This window comes from Rana temporaria, chromosome 7, assembly GCF_905171775.1.
Source record: "Rana temporaria chromosome 7, aRanTem1.1, whole genome shotgun sequence".
NCBI classification, from domain to species: Eukaryota; Metazoa; Chordata; class Amphibia; order Anura; family Ranidae; genus Rana; species Rana temporaria.
The window spans coordinates 40074031-40098461 of NC_053495.1; the positions used below are offsets into that span (position 1 = coordinate 40074031).

At 39.2% G+C, this 24431-nt stretch overlaps 1 protein-coding gene across 4 annotated transcripts in view; it reads left to right on the forward strand.

The window, feature by feature from the left end:
• Positions 1-496: 496 nt before the first annotated feature.
• The window catches only part of WNT5A (Wnt family member 5A), a 56633-nt gene continuing 32698 nt past the window's right edge, over positions 497-24431 (forward strand). The window contains exons 1-3 of one of the 4 annotated variants that reach the window (XM_040359257.1): positions 497-1157; positions 8362-8495; positions 17418-17665. In XM_040359257.1, the coding sequence (XP_040215191.1) occupies positions 1149-1157; positions 8362-8495; positions 17418-17665 (391 nt within the window). In that variant the 5' untranslated portion in view covers positions 497-1148. Of the gene's footprint in view, positions 1158-6007; positions 6110-6241; positions 6488-7908; positions 8139-8361; positions 8496-17417; positions 17666-24431 lie in introns of those variants that run through there. The other 3 variants (XM_040359259.1, XM_040359260.1, XM_040359258.1) reach the window with 3 other exon arrangements.

Genomic DNA, 24431 nt, shown 5'->3' on the forward strand with positions numbered 1-24431 from the left:
CATCCCTCTGTCTGTCTGTCCCTCCATCCCTCTATCTGTCTGTCCCTCCGTCCCTCTATCTGGCTGTCCCTCCATTCCTCTATCTATCTGTCTGTCCCTCCATCCCTCTATCTGTCTGTCCCTCCATCCCTCTATCTGTCTGTCCCTCCATCCCTCTGTCTGTCTGTCCCTCCATCCCTCTATCTGTCTGTCCCTCCATCCCTCTGTCTGTCTGTCCCTCCATCCCTCTATCTGTCTGTCCCTCCATCCCTCTATCTGTCTGTCCCTCCATCCCTCTGTATGACATGACACCTCTCTCTCTCTGCACACTTTTTCTGCCTCCTGCTGTTAGGAGTTGCCTGTTGCAGATGCTGCCCCTATGAGTCTGATGCAGAGCCCTCATTCCTTAGAAAGTAGCTGGAGATAATTGCCGGTTACAATGCATTGAGTAATACGGCTTTAAAGTCTGTCCAGCCTGCCATAGGTCCGCGCAGTGCGCATGCGCCGGCTTGAAGTTTTCCCAGCTCTGGCTGCCTAAACTTTACAGTCAGAGAGCTGGAGAGCCAAGAGAGAGCCGGAGCCCCATCTATAGCGGAGCCTGCACCGTGCCCGGCCGGGACCAGCATCCACTGAGGATTGTCCTGGAAATAGGATTGCCTGGACCCTGCACCCCTGGATTGAGGGCCACTGCAATGACACCCCGACTTTGTCTTCTCATCAGTTGAGGGGTCGCTCACTCTCCGGAACCCCCCCAGATCCCAGTGCTCTCTGATGGACGGTGGACTCAGGTTGTGACCAGCATAGGCTTGCTCTCTGGGGGTGCTCCCTACTTCACTGGATTTACTGGAAGGATCAATTGCTCTCCTGGGACCCTCTACTTTCCATAATACCCTTCCTACTATCACCTGGCACAGGACCCCCATATCAAGGAAAAGGGGGGTCCTCCTTGGCACGGAGCTGCAGACCTGCAACAAAGAGGATCTCCTATTTTTTTGGGTGTTTGTTCTGCACTCCAAGGAACCTGTATCAGTCTGTGCCCCCCACAGGGATTAAATACAAATCCTCACCCCAGTGCTCTAAGGGGGGGGTCTGTCATTAACTGGGGCTCAAGTTCAATTCTGGATTTACCCCCCAACTAGGATTATCGCATTGTCCTGCAAGTCCTAACCATGGGAAAGGTGAGTCCCAATCTTCAGACTAATTGCCCCCACCCATGCCCAGCAAAAGGCTCAATGTTCACAACACTTGTCATCTAAGCAGATCTCTCTCAAGAGGGGGTCCAGAACTCAAAAACAAGTTAGAAGAGAGGTGACATTACATGTAAGGACTTCTTCTAAAGTAGTGATGACCTCATAACGTGTAAGGCAGCTGGGAATTGTCCTTTTTGGTGTAGTCAGTTGCATTAAAAAAAGGTGTATCCCTTTAAGAATTAAATGTTGCTACTGGGGGGAAAAAATCAGATTTCTAATTATTTTATTTGCACTATATCAGTTTTTTTTTTATGCTTCATTAAAAGGGTTGTTTATCCCTTTTAGGTAGACCTGAGGTTTTCCCATAGAAAACCTGGAGTTCCTAGTGTTTTTTGCCTTTTTTCATTTTTTTTTTTTTTTGTTTTGTTTGTTTTTTTGTTTTTTTCTACATATATATCGGTGCTTTTCATATACTTAATTTATATGAGCAACTTGAAAAGAGCTGATCTCTTCAGCTGTGCTTCATATTTTTGAAGTTGCTAGCTCCCCCCCCCCCCCCCCTACATTTGTAACCGAGCACATACTATATCATTGCTTTCATACTTGAGCACCTTGAAAAAGGGGATTATCCCTTTAAGTGAGTGTATAGCTGCCCAATTGCCCATAGTAGATCAGCTCTTGTTTTCATTTGTAGAGCACATGTACAAGTTCTTCTATAGACTCATTGAGTATCCTTGAAAAAGGATTATCCCCCTTCTTCTTTTTTTGTTTTTGGTGAGCACTTATCTTTTATTTTTTATTTATTTTTTTAAACCTGGGTCTACTGGTGCACATTTATCATCTAAGAAAAAAAAAAGGGGGGGTTCCCTTCAAATGATTCTCTCCATCCTTACAAATTGGAAGTGGTTTAACATGCTGGTCAACGAATGACTTCACACCCACCTGTGAACCTCAGAAAATTGCCCCCAGATCTCTCACTTCCATAAACCTTTTGAGCTTCAGTTGCCTTTGAAGGAAAGGTTCACATGGTCTACCAAGACAGTTCTCTTTTTTTTTTTTTTTTTCCCCCAAGATGCAAAAAATCCCAATAAAAGTTTTTTTGAAGGATCTTGGAAGTTTTAGAAGAGCTCCTGCGAAAGTTGAAGAGCTTTGTGTGCTAATGTTCTAGAGAACACATGGAGGTTAGAGACAAGCTGGTCCCACTTTACACCTAAGCTCTAAGCCAGGTTCTCCTCCCTTGCAGACAGACCACATAAAGTAGACAATGGTGTGAGGTGTCCGGCTGTTTTATTGCACGTGTTCCCAAAACTCCACACACCATTCAGTAGGGCTTCTGAGGGGAAGGGGGGGGTGGTGAAGGGGGGGCAGTGGTATAGCTTTAAAACTTTGCCAGTCCATTTGTGCTCCTGAAGTTGAGATTAGGTGGTTGGTCTACTCTTAACCCAACTCTAAATTACCCAGAGAGCTGATACTTTGTCACCATGATCCTGCCAACCAAGGGTGTTGCTAGACACTGGCACTGGGGGAACATGCCCCAGACCTTCTGCTGGGTCCGTCTGTGCTGAACTTCACCCCCCCCCCCCAGGAGGTTGGGATTGGATAGCTGGTCTATTCTTGACCAAACTCCAAATTACCCAGAGAGCTGATTCTTTGTCACCATGATCCTGCCAACCAGGGGTTGTATCACACACCATTCAGTAGGGCTTCTGAGGGGAAGGGGGGGGGGGGGGGGGTTGATGAAGGGGGGCAGTGGTATAGCTTTAACATTTTGCCATTCCATTTGTGCTCCTAAGGTTGAGATTAGGTGGTTGGTCTATTCTTGACCAAACTCTAAATTACCTAGAGAGCTGATTCTGTATCACCATTATCCTGCCAACTAGGGGTCGTTAGACCCTGGTACTGGAGGAACATGCCCCAGACATTTTGTTGGGTCTGCCTGTGCTGAGCTTCACCCCCCACAGGAGGTTGGGATTAGATAACTGGTCTGTTCTTGACCAAACTCTAAATTACCTAGAGAGTGATTCTTTATCACCATAATTCTGCCAACCAGGTGTTGCTAGACCCTGGCACTGAGGGCGCAGACATTCTGTTGGGTACATTGAGTCTCCTTTTTAAGATTTGGAGATGATATATTCTATGTCTTATAAAACTGTGCACATAGAATATGTCTATTTTTTTCTGTTAATTTTCTCATCATAATGTGACTTTTCAGTCTTCGTGTTTGTTCAGGTAACGTCTTAGATTTGATCCAAAGTGTGCATCATGGTACCAGACCCTCGACATGTCCTATCTGTGTGCCCAGAGGTGTCTCTGGTTTATTAGGAACATAGGAAACGTCAACCTTTGCTAAGCATAATCATGAAAACAGTGGACGAGATGTGCCACTCGCAGGTGGTCAGGCTGGTACTGTACATAGCTGAGCTGTCGGGCACCTAAGCAGTAGAGAGGTACAGTGCGCTTTGAGCAAATTGTGACATCTGGCGCCCTCTATTGGCAAAAACAATTATTGCTACAATACATTCATTCATTCATTAATTCATTCATCCCAGCATTTCATAAATATTGAAAATGGATAAATATTTCTGATCACACTTTGGTGGTGTAACTATTTTCTAGATTTATTTGTAGGTAAAACTCGGTAGCTTGTGGTTTTGTGTGTTGTGTTTTTTTTTTTTATTTTTTTTTTTTTTTTTTTTACATTTTCTAAACTGCAGGTCTTAATGACCTAATCCAGTTGACCAGAACATTTAATAAGCTCTGCAGTTGGCTGACTAGCTATAAGGGAACCTGATTAATCAAGAGATCAAGGTCTATCATGAAAGGTCTTTGATGGCATGTACTTTTGGCTTGAAGTTGCTTAAACACAGCCTGAGGTCTAGTTGAACTTGTTAATGATTTTCAATTGATACCTAATCTGCTCCTTGCACAAACACTCCCAGAAGTGTCAGTGGGAATGTCGTCTAGGCACTGACTGCCCTGCACTGTATCTCACTAAGTGGACTGGGGACACCTCCTGATAATCTTTTCAACTGGAGGAAGACCTGGACTATGTTAGATGAAATGTTTTGCATGCAATATAAATAGTGCAGACCAAATAGTCATCTAAACTGCAGTTTGTATTTTTAATAAATAAATAAATATATACATAAAAATGTAATAGGCTCATACTGTCAACCACAAAGAGCCTGCCTTTAATTGCCTCCTTATTTAGTGCCAGAATCAGGTCCTCAGCAAACTTCAGTAGATGGTTTTTACATTTAATCCCAATTTGCCTGGCCACCTGAAGTCGCTGTATGTCCAGACGGGTTTCTTGTAATCATAAATTTCCTGTATGCTACTCTGACAAGTACCCCCAACCTTCTCTTTTTTTTTTCCTCTCCCTTCCCCCAACGTGCAGAAATTGATTGCACCTTTTGTTTTCTCTCCGAAGTTCATTGTGCTCAAGGAGCGCCCCCTAGTGGTCAAATCGGACCAGGGACCTTGTAGGCAGATTGAAAAAGAACAAAGTATTTGGACTTCTAATTTTTGTTGCGGTGAGAAAATAAATGCGGCATTTAAAGTGTTTTTGTTTGCAAGTGCACAGATCACAAATATTGTGCTTTTTTTTTCTTTCTTTTTTTTGTTTGCTTTTTTGTGTATACTTTGTACTTGATACAATGTATGCTTTCTAAACCGAAAATATTTTCATGATTGCCCAGAAAAAAATATTCGTTTTTATATTGGCAGTTTAATTCGGACACTAACCTACTTTGTTTTTATTCTTTAATGCAAAAAAAGAAAAGTCGGTGTGCATTTATTCTATTTTTAAGTTGTAAAAAAAAAGTGTCTACAATATATATAATGGCTATTTTTATGTTGAGGTGTGTGTGTGTGTATAATATATATATATATATATATATATATATATATATATATTTATTACATTTTGTTTACATAAAATGTTTTTAAATAATTAAGAGTTTTTAGTTATTAAGCATTTTATAAACGCCCCTATCTACTGCAGTAAATCAAAGAGCCATGTGAATTTCGAATCTCACTGTTCTTTCTTTGGTCAAATCCTTGTTAGATGAATTTCTTCTTATACATTTTTCGATATCAGTTTTTTTTTCTCAGTTAAATGTTTGCCTATTTTTAACTTAAAAATAAATGCAAAAAAAATCCTAGTATGGCATTTAACTTGCATTTAAAATTAAGCTTTGCATCAATATTATTTAATATTCTGGCCATTAATTTTGAGATTTGCATCAAGCAAACAAAGGCAGTTCTTATCGATTCAGACCAAGCTTAATTATCAATCAAGCTAATTATTTATGAATTGAAAATTTTAATGCACTTAACCATTGAATGGTGTAACAATTAGGCAGATTCTATAGACACTAATTCCTGCTTATTCAGATCATTTGTGTCTTAGTGGTCTATTTATAAATGCATGCACACAACTTTCATCCAGGAATAACTCCTTTTTCCAAATGAATCCAATTAGTTAAACAAAAAAGAAGGAAAAAAAAAAACATAAATGGACACCATAATTGTGTATTTCTATCTTAAACTCATTCGGTTTAGTTGAACGAAATATACAAAATGCATTACAAATGATCTGATAAACCCTATAGAATTGAAAGACACATGTGTGCACCCATACATATCTTTGTATGTATTTTTTTACTTTAGGGGTTGCCTGCACATAATAATAAAAAAGAAAAAGAAAAGAAAGAAAAGGGGTTTGTGTATAGATTTAAAAGAACCTAATGAGGTGTGGGTGACACACAAATTAATAGTGGTGCTCCCACTGCAGGCTGATTCTGTGATTATCATGCAATGGTGCTACACTGTGGGATGGGCATGTGGGATGGTTAATGAATGGAGTACAGTGTAATAAAGCATTATCTCTTTGCTGCATTCTCTATATCCATGTATTGTCCTGTCAGGAGGAAGGATAGGTAATGATTTCAGAGCTTTGCTATGGAAAATGCCACTATGGAAGAAGCAGTTCTCCTGTAGGACTGCTGCTGGTGAATTATTGGAAAATAATCAGATGGGAATGCTGATACACTATGTATGGCTGAAGTGCTTTGTACATGCATCATAAGCTGATCTTCCAGCCATACAATGCAGAAGAATAAGCACCCAGACAGGGGATTTATATCCCAGGGTAGTAAGATGTGTATAGCAGTCTTGCAATAAATAGAGGAGATGAAGAGCAGTGATGGGCCCAGGATAGTAACAGTGGATGGCAGAAGCTGTGGCTCCTTGTGTGGGGCTATCTCCAGATCCCTCTCTCTGGGATTTGATTTCCTGAACAAGTAAAACCAGATGAGGTAGGACAGAGAGCCCCAGGCCTTTGTTCCTGGGCAGATAATGATGTTTGGGACTGTGATGGTCTATTCTGAACATTTGAGCTGGAGAGGAAGGGGGGGCAGAGGAAGAATGTATAGAGGTTTTTTTTTTTTTTTTGCATTGGATTATTCATCAATGGTTGATGGTTTGGGCTGCTTGTGGGGTTTCAATAGACCTGTGTGCAATGCTTGTTATAATACATAGCTGGGGTGCCTAATTTAATGAATATAAACATTTATGTAATACAATGGGAGGGTATAATAGTTTTTGTTGAAAAGGGGAGATATCTATGTATGATATATATATATATATATATATATATATATATATATATATATTACATTTTTACACTGTGTGTGAGAGAGAGATTTATATAATATATTTGTGTGTGTGTGTGTGTATATGTATATGTATATGTGTGTGTGTATATATATATATATATATGTATGTATATATATATATATATATATATATATATATATATATATATATATATATATATATATATATATATAATTTTTCACACTATTTGTAGACCCTGGACATAGATACCCCCACGTATACCTATGTATATTTATATTACATGGATATATATATATATATATATATATATATATATTATATTTTATATATATATATATATATATATAAAGAAAAAATGCAAACATTTAGCAGATTAGGGACAAAGATTCACACACATGTCATGTATTATCTATATGTGTTCCTTTTATCTATTGGAATGAATGTCTAAACGACTTTATTTTGAGTATATATGTATACATACATACATAATCTGATATGTGTGCTTAGTCTGTGTGTGTGTGTGTGTTATATATATATATATATATCACACACACACATTATATATATATATATATATATATATATATATATATATATATATATATATATATATATATATATATATATATATATATATATATATATATATATATATATATATATATATATAATCTCCTATAAAAAAAAAACTTTTTGGAGTTGATCTTTAGACTAGCAAATTAGCTTTCGTAAATAACTATAACAAAAAAATATATAACTACATTGTGTGTATATTGGTGAGAGGTATATAAATGTGTGCACCCATCATTGCTGTGGTCGTATAAAAAATTATATATATATTTTTTTTTTTTTAGTGTCCTGTAGAATTAATTTAGCCTGTAAGTAATTTCCTTTCCCCTATCTGTGCATGTTCTCCAATAATAATAGTAATGTGGTCACACAGCTAGCGATCACCTCCATAGACGATCTGTAATTCTCATGCACCATGTTGCATTAGCTGAAGTTATAGATGACCCCCCCCCCCCCCCCAATCATTATCTGTGCGATGTATATGGAGTAGAAATGTCTTTAGCAGAACAGGGACATTCAAATGGAGTAGCAGATGTGCGGCTGACACTGGCAGCTGGGAGGATTGCTTCATCCAAATGTTATTCGTTAGTCCTCTTTAGTTTCGGGGTTTGGACATCCGTTGGAAGTGTATTGGCACATAAATGATCGCGCAGAGATCGGAGACGCAGAGAGTACGGATAGCGCCGCACTGTGCTGTCTCTATAGATCTAGTGATGTTCATCGAGTCTTCCAGCCCTGACTTCTGCTGCACTCCTTCTAGTATGCCAATGCATTGATATTATTTATCGATTTTTTTTAATTATTTTTTATTGCTTTTCTTTTACCTTTTTATTTCCTATCTGTTTTTTTTGTTTGGTTTTAATTGCATGTTGTATATCCGATAATGATGACAACTTATAGCGACAATATATACTTAATATTTTTTTTAATTTAATTGTTTTATTTATTGTGTTTGATTTTCATATAATTTTTTTTCTTTCAGACAGCCTTGGGACTTTTGCTGAGGTCGGGAAGTTTTGGGGTTCCCGGGGCAGCCATGGTGTCTAGATATTTGCTGCTTGTCCTGCTGACTTTGTCTTGTATCTCTCAGGTGATGGTGGAAGCAAGTTCATGGTGGTAAGCTGACATTTCGTTTTTTTTGGATTAAATATATTTACCTCTGTTTTTAAATTCAGCCTATTTGGTCCCCTTCTAGTGTGGAGGGTTTGGGGTCTGGTGCAGGCACTTGTCATAAAGTTCCATCATTAGATGTCATATGTTGACTCCTGATGGAATCAAATCTAAAAATATAAGACCAAATAGGTTTCAATAATTAAAATAAAATCAGGACACCTGTTTATTTTATAGAACATTTCCTAGGTGCTGCATTTACTGGATCTTCTCTGGAGTTGCAATGAATGTTTGTTCTGGATCTATCAGGACTTTAAATAAAGTAACTTTGAAAATAATACCCAGTCACATATAGGGGGGGGATGCATTTTTTATTTTTTTTTGCTAAATCTTTTTTATTGAGATTTATATTGACATACAAAACTAGCCCACGCAGGGGCCGAACAGTTGCCCACGCAGGGGCAATACCTCGGTTGTGACAACATGCCGCAACAGGGTACAACACACATCTTAAACATCCTAACTTAATTTATACTATAGCCCCAATGTGGGGAGAGGGTAATTTCAGGATAATCTGTGCTCAAATCGGTATTGACAAAAGAGTGCAGCATGAAAATAGTTGGGTCAATGGCTAACAAACTGCAGACACATTATCTATCTAGGCATTTGCAAATATTTGAGTGAGCAGAGCTTCACCTAATTCACTAAACTGTAAAATTTCACTTGCAAAGTGAATAGTCTGCTAGCCTTTAGTTGGGGCCAATGCCAGTGTATTTTTGTCCCTAATCTGCTAAATGTTTGCATTTTTATTATATAGCATTTATAAATATGACTATGTAATATAAATAGACAAAAGTATACATTTAGCTGACTTGTGCTAAAATGTATGTACATTTCCATCCATTTTAGTCGCGTTTTAACGCGCGCTGATGTCCATCGACATACATTTTGACGTTCTTTCACAAGCATGCACAGCGTTATGGTGTGAATAGGAGAAATTGGAAATTATTGTTTTTCAAATGTCCTTCCGAAAATCCTGTGTTTTCCAGCTGGGCTAAAATTCAGATCAACGCACTGGTGTGAATTGGCCCTAAATCAAACCCAAAGAGTCTGATCCGTGAACATGTATAGAAGGGTTGTTCCTCCTTAGGACCATCCAGATTCAAGCTTTCATTCTCAGACTGGCACTGGAAAGTAAAACATGAAGTCCGATTGGCTGAGACTGACAGATTGTCATTTCTTATTCTGGTTCTCAGAGATTGAACCTCCTGTGTCTCTTTTATCATCACATTAAAAGATTGAATTTTATACACACCACCAATATTTAGACTGCATATAGGTATGACATGCACTGTCTATGTATGGAATATCAGTGCTCTGCCTATGTTCAGATATAGATTCAGCCTGTGATGAATGAAAGATCGGTGCTCTGTCCTTGTTTATATCTAGATCTAGGCTATGACAAATGAAAGATCAGTGCTCTGTCAATAAATACTGTAGATCCAGGCTGTGATAAATAAAATATCAATGCTCTGTCTATGTCAATATGTAGATCCACAATGCAATGAATAAAGTAGAAGTGCTCTACCCATGTTATATATATATATATATATATATATATATATATATATATATATATATATATATATAATATATATATATATATATATATTGTTATATAGATCCAGCTGTGATGAATGAAGCCTCTTATACATATCGCAGCTTTTAGTACACTTCTCTGAATGCTGTGACCTCTGTAGGATCAATCAGCTTAAGCTATTATTATGCAGAATATATATATATATATATATATATATATATATATATATATATATATATATATATATATATATATCTCTCAGAACACGGCAGACAGGATCAATATTTGAATTGATTATTGCTTTGTTACATTTCTTCGCACCTCTGTTCTCCAAATACCAACATGTCTCACGCTTTGACACATTGGGGCTGGTTTGTGAAAACGGGTGCAGAATGGGGGGGCTTCTAGTAGAATGAAGTACTCTGTTGTATCTTCCCACTGGATGAAAAAGACCTAAGCTAATTTGAAGGGGGATAATGCCTATAGCTGGGGTGTCAAACTGGCGGCCCTCCAGCTGTTGCAAAACTACAAGTCCCATGAGGCATTGCAAGGCTAACAGTTACAAGCATGACTCCCACAGGCAGAGGCATGATGGGATTTGTAGTTTCGAAACAGCTGGAGGTCCGCCAGTTTGACACCCCTGGCCTATAGCAATCAGTCTGATTAACTGCTATAGGTAATATCCCCTCCAATCTGATTGCTAAGGCTTGGTTCACATCTGTACTGTGCAGGTGCCTTGTGTTTTAGGTGCGTTACCATTGATCTCTATATAACATGCTTTGATGAAAGCGCATCAAAGATGCAGCAAGCAGGATTTTTTTAACGTACCGCGCCAAAACCGAAAATAACGCGACCAGGTGTGAATAGGGCCTTATATCCCCCTCCATCTGATTGCTATAGACCAGGGAAATGCAATTAGCGGACCTCCAGCTGTTGCAGAACTACAAGTCCCATGGGGCATAGCAAGACTCGGACAGCCACAAGCATGACACCCAGAGGAAAAGGCATTATGGGACTTGCAGTTTTGCAACAGCTGGAGGTCTGCTAACTGCATATCTCTGCTATAGACAATATCCTCTCCAATCTGAATGATTGCTAATGATGGTATCCACACCATTCTGAATAATTGCTATAGGTATTATCCACTACATTCTGATTGGCATATATAATATCCCACGTCTGAATATTATAGGTTATATCCCTTTTATGTGCGCATTTCTTGCACCATGTTTAAAACGCACTGCCTTTGCTGCAGGTGCCAATACATTGTCAACAACATCCTAAAAGCAGGTCACAAAATGTAGTGCATTTGCAGGCACCAGCTTGCATGGTACTGCAGTACCGTTTGACACTGATACAATGGGGGTTATACTTCCAAAAGGCAAATCCACTTTGCACTACAAGTGCAAAGTGCACTTGGAATTACACTGCAAGTTCACTTGGAAGTGCAGTCGTTGTAAATCTGAGGGGTAGATCTGAAACGAGGGGAAGCTCTGCTGATTTAATTATCCTATCATGTGCAAGCTTTTTTCCTTGCATGTCTCCCTCGGATCTACAGAGACTGCACTTTGCCCTTGTGGATTTGCCTTTAGTAAATAACCCCCTCTGCACTCCTGTCTGGGGGTTATTTCCGAAAAACAAATCCACTTTGCACTACAAGTGCAAAGTGCACTTGGAAGTGCAGTCCTTAGAAATCTGAGGGGAAGCTCTGCTGATTTTATTTAATCATGTGCAAGCTAAAAAAAAATTCCCTTAAATTAGCAGAGCTTCCCCCCCTCATTTCAGATCTACCCCTCAGATTTACAGCGACTGCACTTTGCACTTGTAGTTTGCACTTGTAGTGCAAAGTGGATTTGCCTTTCGTAAATAACATTCTGCAAATCCCCCCCCATGTCTCATGTCAACAGTACTTGTTCTCTATGGGACTGATACAATGGTGTTGACTTACTATAGGCTGTTCAGCTATCAAACAAAATGCTCACTTTGGAAGAGTTTTGGAGAATCCGTGTTCACTTTGAATATTCAATCTTGTGCTAACGAAAAGCCTCTTTTTTTAAATTGCATGTATTGGGTATCTAAAGTGACTTCAGATTTGACTTATTTACAAACATTCACTTTGCAAGGTGGACACACGGGGGTTGATTTACTAAAAGCAAAACCACTTTGCACTACAAGTGCACTTGGAAGTACAGTCCCTGTAAATCTGAGGGGAAGATCTAAAATGAGGGGAAGCTCTTCTGATTTTATCATCCAATCATGTACAAGCAAAAATGCTGTTTTTTATTTTCCTTGCATGTCCCCCTCAGATCTATAGCCACTGCACTTCCAAGCCCACTTGCAGTGAAAAGTGGATTTGCCTTTAGTAAATAAACCCCAATCTTCCCAAAGTAAACATTCACTTTGAACGGCTTCTATTTCTTTAGTAAACTGATCCCAAGGTGTCATGTTGGCAGTGCGTATTCTCTATGGGTCTGATACTTTGCATCTGCACAGTACTTGTTCTCTATAGGAACAATACAATTTGCTGACTTTAAGAATATTTTCTTAGGCCCCATACACACGAGAGAATTTATCCGCGAATACGGTCCAGCGGACCGTTTTCATCGGATAAATCCTCTCGAGGATTTTGGCGGATTTTCATGCGATGGAGTGTACACACCATCGCATTGAAATCCGCCCTGAAATCCTCTGGCGATGACGTGTCGCGCCTTCGCCGCGATTATGACGCGGCGACGGGCGCGACGCTGTCATATAAGGAATTCCACGCATGCGTCAAATCATTACGACGCGTGCGGGGAATCCCTTTGGACGGATGGATCCGGTGAGTCTGTACAGACGAGCGGATCCATCCGTTGGGATGGACTTCAGCAGATGGATTTGTTGAGCATGTCAGCAAATATTCATCTGCTGGAAATCCATCCCAGGGGAGATTTATCCGCGGATAAAGATCCGCTGGCGTGTACACACCATAGGATCTATCCGCTGAAACCCATTTGCTGGGATTTATCTGCGGATGGATTCTATGGTGTGTATGGGGCCTTAGAGTGAAGTATCGCTTCAATTATCCAGTCATGTGAAAATCAAATTCATGTTTATTTCATCTACACACCGTTGCATAATTCAGGCAAATCTCTGTTAACATTTTAAACTCCTTTAGTAAATCAGCCTGAATGCATCATGTCTCTAGTCCATGTTCTGTATGGGACTGATACAAAGCATCATGACTGCACTAATTGTTTCTTGAAGGGACTTTGCATTATGACTGCAGTACCAGTTCTCTATGGCAGCGTTTCTCAACCCTTTTTTTTTTTTCTTTTTCTTTTTTCAATTGCAGCATCCTTTAAAGTATGCAAAATCTTGAGGCATCCAAATCTAAAATGTAAAAACATAAATGTTACTTTTCAATGGGAAACCTGAGCCTGGGACAATGCGCACAACCACCTTAATGAACTTAACGTCATAGTCCAGGGGCGGACTGACCATTGAGTCTCTCGGGCACTGCCCGATGGCCCCATGTCACTAGGGGGCCCCATCAGGGTTGCCAGGCTCAGTAAAACCAGGGACAGTATGTAAAAATCGATGTGTGTTTTTTTTTTTTTTTTCTTACATCTGTCCCTGATATGTCTGAAACCAACATGCTTCTAATGTGAAAATCCCGAGATTTTAGCTGCCCCACCTCTGCACTGCCTCCTGGCGTGGTGGCCATCTGTAAGCCCAGGGGCCCCATAGTCTTCTATTGCCCGGGGGCCCCATGAGTTGTCAGTCCGCCCCTGCTTCATACCATCCCTTCACATCAGGGTCCCCCATCAAATCCGAGGTTCCCCTATACATCAGGTTGCTCATCACATCAAAGTTCTACCTATATATCAGAGGCTGTCTAACACCAAAGAGTACCTCTGACAGTCAGAGTCCCCTCCCTGAGGAGTCCTTTTATCAGTCTGGGTAACCCAGAGGGGGTCTCCGTGTGCAATGACACCCCCAGTTGAGAAACCCTGCAGTGCAAAATGGATTTACCTTTAATAAATCAGCTCCAATGCAGCAGGATATGTTTTCTATGGGACTGATACATTGCATCACGTCTGTAGTACTTGTTCTCTATGGGACTGATACAATTCATCATTACTGCAGTACTTGTTCTCTATGGGACTAATATACTCCCTGTATCATGTCTTTAGTACTTGTTCTCTACAGCAGTGTTTCCCAACTCCAGTCCTCAAGGCACACCAACAGGTGTTTTCAGGCTTTCCATTATTTTGCACAGGTTATTTGATCAGTTTCACTGCCTTATTACCACAGCCGTTTCATCTGAGGGAAATCCTGAAAACATGACCTGTTGGTGTGCCTTGAGGACTGGAGTTGGGAAACACTGCTCTACAGAACTGATACAATTCATCATGACTGCAGGATTTGTTCTCTATGGGACTAATACAGGTATAATGTCTTCAGACCTATCGGAACAGGACAGGCAAAACGAGCAACTGCTTGGGGCCCGCCGCTTCCTATAAATGCTGCAGCCTGTAGCGTGCCCAAGCTTCTTTCCTAATTCCTCCTGCAGTCCGGCCGGGTACCTTAACCGCGTGGTACAGGAGATTCAGTTTCCTGTTCCCGACCGGACTGATGGGAAGTGCACACACTCAGTGCTCACTTCCTTTCAGTCCGGCCGGGAACAGCAAACTGAATCTTCTGCAGAGCGGTATGCGGAAAGGGGGCCAGGGAGGGGTCAGAAGTACTAGCTGTCGTTTGGCAGCAGCAGCTGTATGCGGCGGTATGCGGTAGGGAGGGGGGCAACAGCTGTATGCAGCGGTATGCGGTAGGGAGGGGGAGTTAAAAAAAAAACATGGGAGGAGGGAGCCCCCCCAGCTTATCTGGTTTATAGCAGAATCATTCTTTACACTTGTCAACTTACTCCCCCCCCCCCCAACAGGTCATGTTTTCAGAATTTCCCTCATATGAAATGGCTGTGGTGATTACTAAGGCAGTGAAACTGATCAAATCACCTGTGCAAAATAATGGAAATCCTGAAAACACGACCTATTTGGGGGTACTTGAGGACTGGAGTTGAGAAACATTGGTCTATGGGACTGATACAATGCATTGCGAATGCAGGACTTGTTCTCTTTGGCAGTGGTTCTCAACCTCAGTCCTCAAGTATCCTCAACGGGCCATGTTTTGGGAACTTCCCTTAGATAAAATAGCTCTTATCAATACCATGTCATTGACACTGATTTAAACCAGCTGTTTAAAGTAAAGGAAAACTTGGCCCGTTGAGGGTACTTGAGGCCTGAGGTTGAGAACAACTGCTCTATGGGACTGATACAATTCATCATTGCTGCAGTACCTTTTCCCTCTGGGACTAATACAGTGCATCGTGTCTTTAGTACTTATTGATTATGGCACTGATACATGGGGATTGATTTAATAAAGGCAAATCCACTTTGCACTACAAGTGCACTTGGAAGTGCAGTCGCTTTAGATCTGAGGTGAAGATCTGAAATGAGGGGAAGCTCTGCTGATTTTATCGTCCAATCATGTACAAGCAAAAATGCAGTTTTTTATTTTCCTTGCATGTCCCCCCTCAGATCTACAGTGACTGCACTTCCAAGTGCACTTGTAGTGCAAAGTGGATTTGCCTTTAGTAAATCAACCCCCTTGCATAATGACTGCAGGACTTGTTCTCTATGGGACTGATACAATGGGGGTTATTAACGAAAGGCAAAGTGCACTTGGAAGTGCAGTCGCTGTAAATCTGAGGGGTAGAACTGAAATGAGGGGAAGCGCTGCTGATTTTATCATCCAATCATGTGCAAGCTAAAATGCTGTTTTTTATTTTCCTTGCATGTCTCTCTCGGATCTACAGCGACTGCACTTCCAAGTGCACTTTCAGTGCAGTTTCAAGTGCACTTTGCACTTGTAGTGCAAAGTGGATTTTCCTTTAGTAAATCAACCCCAATGTATCATGTCTGTAGTACTTGTTCTCTATGGGACTAATACACTATGGGCCAGATTCTCAAACGAGATACGACGGCGTATCTCCAGATACGCCGTCGTATCTCTGAGTTGCGCGGTCATATCTATGCGCCTGATTCTTAGAATCAGTTACGCATAGATTTCCCGTAGATCCGACTGGCGTAACTGTGTTACACCGTCGTATCGTAACTGCATATTTAGGCTGGCTGCTAGGTGGTGCTTCCGTCGAATTCAGCGTCGAGTATGCAAATTAGCTAGATAGGCGAATTCACGAACATACGCCCGGCCGACGCAGTACATTTACGCCGTTTACGTTAGGCTTTTCCCGGCGTATAGTTACCCCTGCTATATGGTGGCGTAAGTGCGGCGTAACAATGTTAAGTCTGGCCGTTGTTCCCACGTCGAAATTTGAAAAAGTTACGTCGTTTGCGTAAGTCGTTCGTGAATAGGGTTGGACGTCATTTACGTTCACGTCGAAACCAATGACGTCCTTGGGCGTACTTTGGAGCAATGAACACTGGGAAATTCCACGGACGGCGCATGCGCCGTTCGGGAAAAACGTCAATCACGTCGGGTCACAGTACATTTACATAAAACACGCCCCCCCCTGATCCAAATTTGAATTAGGCGGGCTTACGCCGGCCGTTTTGGGCTTACGCTGGCCGTTTTACGCTACGCCGCCGCAACTTACGGCGCAAGAGCTTTGAGAATACAGCACTTGCCCGTCTAAGTTGCGCGATCGTACGAGAATCTGGCCCTTTGACTGCAGTGCTTGTACCTATGGGGGAGATTTACTAGACCTGGGGAAGCTAAGCATGGTAGCCAATCAGCTTCTAACTTCAGCTTGTCAAATTAAGCTTTGACACTAAAAACTGGAAGCTGATTGGTTCCTATGCAGAGCTGTAACCAGGTTTTTGCACTCTCCAGTCTTAGTAAATCCTCCTATGGGACTAATCCAATCAATTGTGTCTGTACTTCCTAATTTATTTGGGAGAAATACAATGTTTTACATCTGCAGTGCTGGTGTGTGTGGGGTGTTTTTTTATTTTTTTTATTTTTGTTTCTCAGTTGATTTAAGAGCCATTCACAGCTACAGATATTATATGAATGTCCTACCACTGATATAATGTATGTCCTACCACTGATATAATGTATCTCGCCTGCTGTGCTGTCTATGTAAAGAATTGAGTGAATGATCTTCTACCTAACAAATCTTATCGGAATGTTGCACACATTGATACAGTGTATACTGTCAGCACTGTGTAATAAGTCTGCACTATTCTGTCAAATCTAATCATTCTTGCAATACTACATTTTACATGCTCATTCTAAAGTACTTGTCCTATATTGTCTTTCTGCAGGTCACTTGCAATGAACCCCGTCCAGCTCCCCGAAGTTTACATTATTGGGGCTCAGCCCCTGTGCAGTCAGTTATCGGGGCTCTCCCAGGGCCAGAAGAAGCTGTGTCTGCTCTATCAGGACCATATGCAATATATTGGGGATGGAGCAAAGACTGGGATCAAAGAGTGCCAGTACCAGTTCAGACACAGGAGGTGGAACTGCAGCACGGTGGATAACACATCGGTGTTTGGCAGGGTTATGCAAATAGGTAAGATCATTTTTGTAAATATACACATAATGTGCCTGTTGTTTATTTTTATGTATCTTAGCATTTTTTTTTTGTACTATTTGCTTCAGTGAGGCAGATATAGAAGACTATATCTTTTATATATATATATATATATATATATATATATATATATATATATATATATATATATATATATATATATATAATGACTAGGTCAGCAATTCACCTTCCTAAAATACAAACCTCTTTATAAAATTAGTACTCTATGGTATAGGTCATCAAATACTTATTACCCCTTGGGATCATAAACTCTTCAATGTTTTAAATTTGTATTCAAATAATAACCTAAAAAAAAAGAAGCTAAAATACTTAGTGATGTCTATTTTTTATTTTATTTTTTTCAAAATGTTTTAAACTATTACAGTAAAGTTTCTGCAGTTGGAAGAATTACCACCTGGCATGTAGTTGTCACTGGTTGAAAACTATTGGTCTGAGTAGCAGTTGGACGTTCTTGGGTTTGAGTAAATAGAAGAAAAAGATAATGGGCATAGAGGTCAATTGGGATGTAGTGCATTGAAAGGGATGTTTCTGATCCATGCCAATGGCACTCAGCCTATCACTATTGTTATTTTATACTTTTCTTGAATAAGCCAGCGTATGGTATTTTCTGGTGTATAACAGAATATGTTCTATTGTGTGTCAGCTTGTATAACTGAGGCCTGATTATTATTATTATATATATTTTTTTTTTTTTACAAGTATCCTACTGATGGGTTTGTGTGTTTTTTCCAAGCAAGTCTGAATTTTTTATTTTATTGGAATTTGATTTATTCTTTTTAAAATGTGAAATTGTTATTTTAAGATGCATTTAGCATGCTTACGAGCCTGACAGAAGTAGTACAAGATACAATTACCACTGTTGGAGACTTTAAGTTTTTAGGTCTGGGTGTTTTTTTTTTTTTGTTTTTTGTGTTTGTTTGTTTTTCCCCCCATTGGGGTGTGATGAATAGCAAGCAGTTTTTTAAGTTAATTTATCAACTTCTGATGGTTTGTCATAATATATACTTAGATCCTATTATATATATATATATATATATATATATATATATATATATATATATATATATATAATATATATAAAGCCTTTATCACCAACCTAAGCAGCCATGAAGCCTTAGCTAAATCCGTATAGCTACAAAATGGGATGATAATTTTTTTGTTTTTTAATTGACCAACTTGGATTCAGTAAGTTTGTTTGTTTGTTTGTTTGTTTTTTTTGTTTTTTTTTTAAATTAGGAATCAAGTGTGTTTTTGGGCTGTTTTTGCCAAGAGTGATGTCAGAGTGTGCGGCTGCCATTTTCTGCATGATATTTAGCTAACAAAAGAAGACTTAAAGTAACAAGTCAATAATTGGATAAAGGAACATGCAATGGTAGAGGCTGCCAATGTCTGAATATTGTTACAGTGTAATATTAAGTTGCATGTGGGCGTGGCTTGCTAATTATTTGCATTATCCAGGCACACAACATTGTTAAAGGCTTCAAATTCTGTTGCATCCTCTTTCTGAAAAATATGTTTGATATTTAAAAAGTTGCCAAAACCACTAATTTATTCTTCAGTGGTGGGATAAAAATGATTTCTACAGTATTGTTCCTCATGTGAAAAATGTGCTAGAACTCATAGTTAGCGTGGCAATTACAGCAGTTTAAAAGAACCAGTCATCAGTCACTTTCCTTTTGTTATAATTGGCTTTGTTGAAACCAAATGAAACCTTAAATCCCATTGGCTGGGATGTTTTCATGCTTTGCTGATTCTCTCTTTTGGAACTACAAGTTCCAGCATGCCTAATTTAAAATCAGCCTTGTAGTTCCATAAGTAATTCTGGTTCTTACTTCGACATTTGTTTGAAGTCTGTAAAACTAGATCTGTAATCTGGAGGCCTGTATATTATTTATTTTTATTTATTTATTATTATTATTAAATATATATTATACATTTATTTTTTATTAACTTTTTTTTCTTCTCATTTTTAATTAATAATAAAAAAAGTGGAGAAATGAAAGAGATTGGGTTGTTCAGCTGGCATTTTTTTGTGCTTGAATGTACAAGCCCCTGTTTTATTGACCTTATTATGTGAGTTGAGGTGGTATTATTGCATTATGCTACTATTTACACCTTCGGATTGACTTGTGTTTCTTGTCAGTGTTGGAGACTTTGATCAGCACTTAGATCTCCTCTTTCCTCACTTCTGTCTTGTTTGCACTTGGTTTAAAGTCCCTTTTTTATTTTTTTTTTTTTTTTTTTTTTTTGGAAATCCACTGTTGGGTTTGATATAAGGAGACTCCCTACAGGCAGTGACAGTTTCAATCCCTGGAGATTTTCTGCTGTAGACGTTTTAACCATAAAAAAAAAAAAGGAAAAAAAAACTATTACTTCTATCCCTGCATAAACTGATTTCTTAAACAAGAAGTAATTTATAAGGGCAATTAGGCACTTAAACTAACTGCAGCACTAAGAGGGGTTTAATAGGTATTCGGAGGCGGTGGCCTAGACTGGGATAGTGAAGTGCCTATTCATCGGCTCTCAGAACTGGACTCCAGACTATATTTAAGTTTCATAAACTGGGGAGGGGAAAACAAGGAGTATAATTTTTATTTCTGGGAAATTAGCTGAAATGTAAAATTGCTTGGCTTTAAAGATGATATGCATTACAGAATTAATGTGCTTTTGTAGGCACTTTGCACGGATTTTTGGGTAATTCCATATATCAATGTGTCTCCACATGTCTCTTACAATTATCAAAGATTTTACATTGTATATTTTCCTATTGAAATGGTGTGTATAAATAATATCATGTGGTCCTCCAGACAGGACCACAGCTTGGACTGCAGCACTGGTGTATATTTCACTATATCATCCAGATTTATGCTCAAGGTAAATTATTATTATTTTTTCATTCAAAATAGGATTTTGTGACACAATTTTTCTGTTGTCCCTTTCTTGATGCTGTCCCTGAAAAACAGAAAGATACAATGGTAATGATTGTATTTTAACTTGGCAAAGTTAAATACATTCTGAGATTGGTGAATAAAGTTAAGAGGTGTTCATGTCAACTGTCCAATTCTGTACCAAGCAAAACCCTTTTTATTTATATTTTTATTTTATTTTTTGTTACCCCTTTTTTATAGAATTTATATAGTCAAAGTTGACATAACTTCACCTTATTTTCTTTTTTTTGTTGTTGCTTATCTTCTATGTAGACTATTAATGCCACATTAACAATGTAGTCTTATTCTTGAAACCTAACTGTGTCCTTATACTTGGGGGGGGGGGGGGGGGGGGGGGGGGGGGAACTGATTTGTGCACACAAAATAATTCAAATCCAAACTACTTAAAAAAAAAAAAAAAAAAAACGTATTAAGTGATTCATGGAAATAATAATTTATACATTGATACATATATAAAAAAAAAAAGATATCTGGATGTTAGGAAAGCTCCTACTGTATATTCCAATTTATTTACATTATACAGAAATAAAAGTACAGTAAGGATTTATTTTATTTTTTTTGTAAAAATTTGTATGTTCCAGATTACTTGGATATATGTAGGAGTTGTTGTGCCCTATAACGTCTTTACAATAGTAAAATGTAAATTCTACAGAAACTCTGTACTTTAATATTTGAATATTTAAAATTATGTATGTGTGTATAATAAATAATAATAAAAAATATATATATATATATAAATCCATCTCTCAGTTTTATATATATATATTTTTTTTTATTTTTTTTTTTTTGTACACCTGGCAGCTTTCTATACATTTTTCTTTTTTTTTTGTTTTTTTTTTTTTTTTATATATTTTTTTTTTTTTTTAGGTAAAATGTTAGTAAAAACTTATTGTATGTACACATTGCGCATTTCCTAGCATTTTAGTTACATTTTGTATTTGCAGTGCATTGACTATTATGTCCCTTAATGTAATCCTGAATACTGGCCAAAGCCGGAAGGCATTTTCTATTAAAGTCAGAATTCAGGGCTGCGTTAATGTGTATAGGTCATGCGTTTTTCTACCAAAAGCAATAGGACACATTTGACAGAATAATCAGATGCTAAAAAACTAGAAGGAAAATGCACAGAAAAGTATAGCATGCTATATAGTATAATACATACCATTTTTGTATTGCCTTTTTGTATTACCTATCTGTAATTTGCAGTCCAGTCCATAGAAATTCCTCATTGTTACCCATAGTACTCTATACAGGGCTCTAAGCAAAATGCACATTTCTAAACTTCTTGCCGCATCCGCCAAAGTCTCGGCCAACCCAATAAAAGCTTATGGGGTCAGCTCAAGAAAGAGATTTATATTCCAAGCTGAATCATGGTTAACTCCTAGGATTTCAGATGGCCTATGGCATTTATATAGGACTGTGTACAATATGGCATTCATATAGGCAATGTGCTCGCATTACACAAAGTGAATAGAACGCGTTCCTTAATTTAATACAAACCGTCTGCAGTCTCTCTGTTTAAAAATCTCCATTTCAGGGCTTTTAAAAGGCCATTTTTGAGATAAACAGAGATGATTTTAATTCGATGGAAGAATACGATGGCACACAGTTTGATAGGAAGGAACAGGGAAAAAAAAAAGAAAGATATCAGATTTTAAGATCTCATGTTTTTATTCCTGCCTTGACATTTATTTTGGAAAGTCAGTTAAGTGCCGTTATTGTAACCCTCAGCACATGTAACCTCTCAAATCATCTTGTTTTCATTTAATGGGAGCGGGTGTGGGAAGAAAGTTTTGAGAAAGCCCAAAATCGCTTCCACCCCTTGAACCTTCTTTAGTTCTGATTAAAAGATAAATTTGCTAAACCATGATTTCACCCTGCAGTTTTAAATAGATGCCCATTAGGGGGTGTTATTTGAGAAGGTCCTAATATTCAGGAGCAGAGTAGGATTTAAAGTAGATATAAATCCTAACTAAATGACACATACGGGGTTATTTTTTATTTTTATTTGTTTTACTACTTTGTTTCATCTCGGTTCTGCTGATCACTTGCAGCTTCTTTGCAACCATTTTCTGTCTACAGCTGCATGGTATCCCTCAGAGCAGGTTTCCTAATGGTGTGGTTGAGCCGCACTTGGTTGATGTGTGTTTTAAAATAATCTTTTGTAGTCTTCATGAGGCAAAGTGACAACACAGGATTACAATTGGGAGACAGGGATAGAGCGTTGTCACCATAGGTGTGCGCACAGGGTGTGCCCAGGCACACCATAATCGCCCTGTGCAGCACAGATTCCCCTACTGCCCTGGCTCCCATCTCTCTCCCCCCCCACAGCACTGCCAGCTTCCCTCCTCTCCTATAGGCTGTTGCTGATTGGATGTTTTAGAAGTGGGGAAGGGGATGGTAAATATGTAATTTACCGGCCCTTTCCCTTTCTGAATGAACATCATGTGTGATCGGTAGTGTGTTTGGGCTTTGGGGTGCACACCCTAATGCAATAGGCTGCGCACACCTATGGTTGTCACCTTTTTATAATACGAAGAACCCTTTTTTTTTTTTTTATATAGCAGTTTCAGCAGGTATTGCTCTAATGAAAGATGTTAAAGCTTATTTGGGGGTTTTGGCAATTTGCGATTTACATATGCTTTAGGCTTGGTTTACACTTTGTGTGTCAGGTCTTGATCTTTCTGTCTTTCTCTCTTTCTCTTTCTCTCTTTCTCTTTCTCGTTCTTTCTCTTTCTCTTTCTCGTTCTTTCTCTTTCTCTTTCTCTCTCCTTACCTCTACATAGTCTATCTCTCTTCAATCCATCATAAATGCTGCTGCCAGACTCATCCACCTTACCAATAGCTCTGTCTGCTACTCATCTCTGTCAATCCCTCCCACTGGCTTCCTCTCACCCAACTAATTAAATTCAAAATACGAACAACTTACAAAGCCATCCACAATTTAGCCCCCAGCTACATCCCAAGCCTAGTCTCTAAATACCAACCTACTCGTTCTCTTCGTTCCTCTTAAGAGCCGGTTCACACTGGGGTGGCACGACTTTGGGGGGCGATTCGGCAAGGCGTCCTGAAGACAACTTCAGAGGCGACTTGCAAAATGACTTCTGTATAGAAGTCAATGCAAGTCGCCCCCGAAGTCGTACAAGAATCTTTTTCTAAGTCAGAGCGACTTGTGTCGCTCCTATTAGAACGGTTATATTGAATAGAATGGGACGCGACTTGTCAGGCGGCTAAGTCGCCCCAGTGTGAACCGGCTCTAAGACTTCCTGCTCTCTAGCTCCCTCATCGCCTCCTCCCATGCTCGTCTCCAGGACTTTCCAGAGCCTCTCCAATCCTATGGAATGCCTTACCCCAAGCTGTCTGCTTATCTCCTACTCCTATTAGCTTTTAGACGATCCCTGAAACCCCTTCTCTTCAGAGACGTCTACCCTACCCACACCTAACAACTGTATTTTCATCAGCTCACCCCCCACTGCTAACTACCCTTTGTTCCACTTCACCCTCCATTCTAGATTGTAAGCTCTAACGAACAGGGCCCTCTGATCCCTCCTGTATTGACTCATATTGTAAGTGTACTGTCTGCCCTCCTGTTGTAACGCGCTGAGCAAACTGTTGGCGCTATGTAAATCCCGTATAAAAAATGCTCAAAAAGCTAATTTTAGTTGCTTTCAAAAAACCTAATCTGTATGCTGATTACTAAGGATTAATCATGCTCTGCCTTATTAAAGGCCATTAGGCCAATTCCAACATATTGCATGGTGCCAAGCACCAACCAG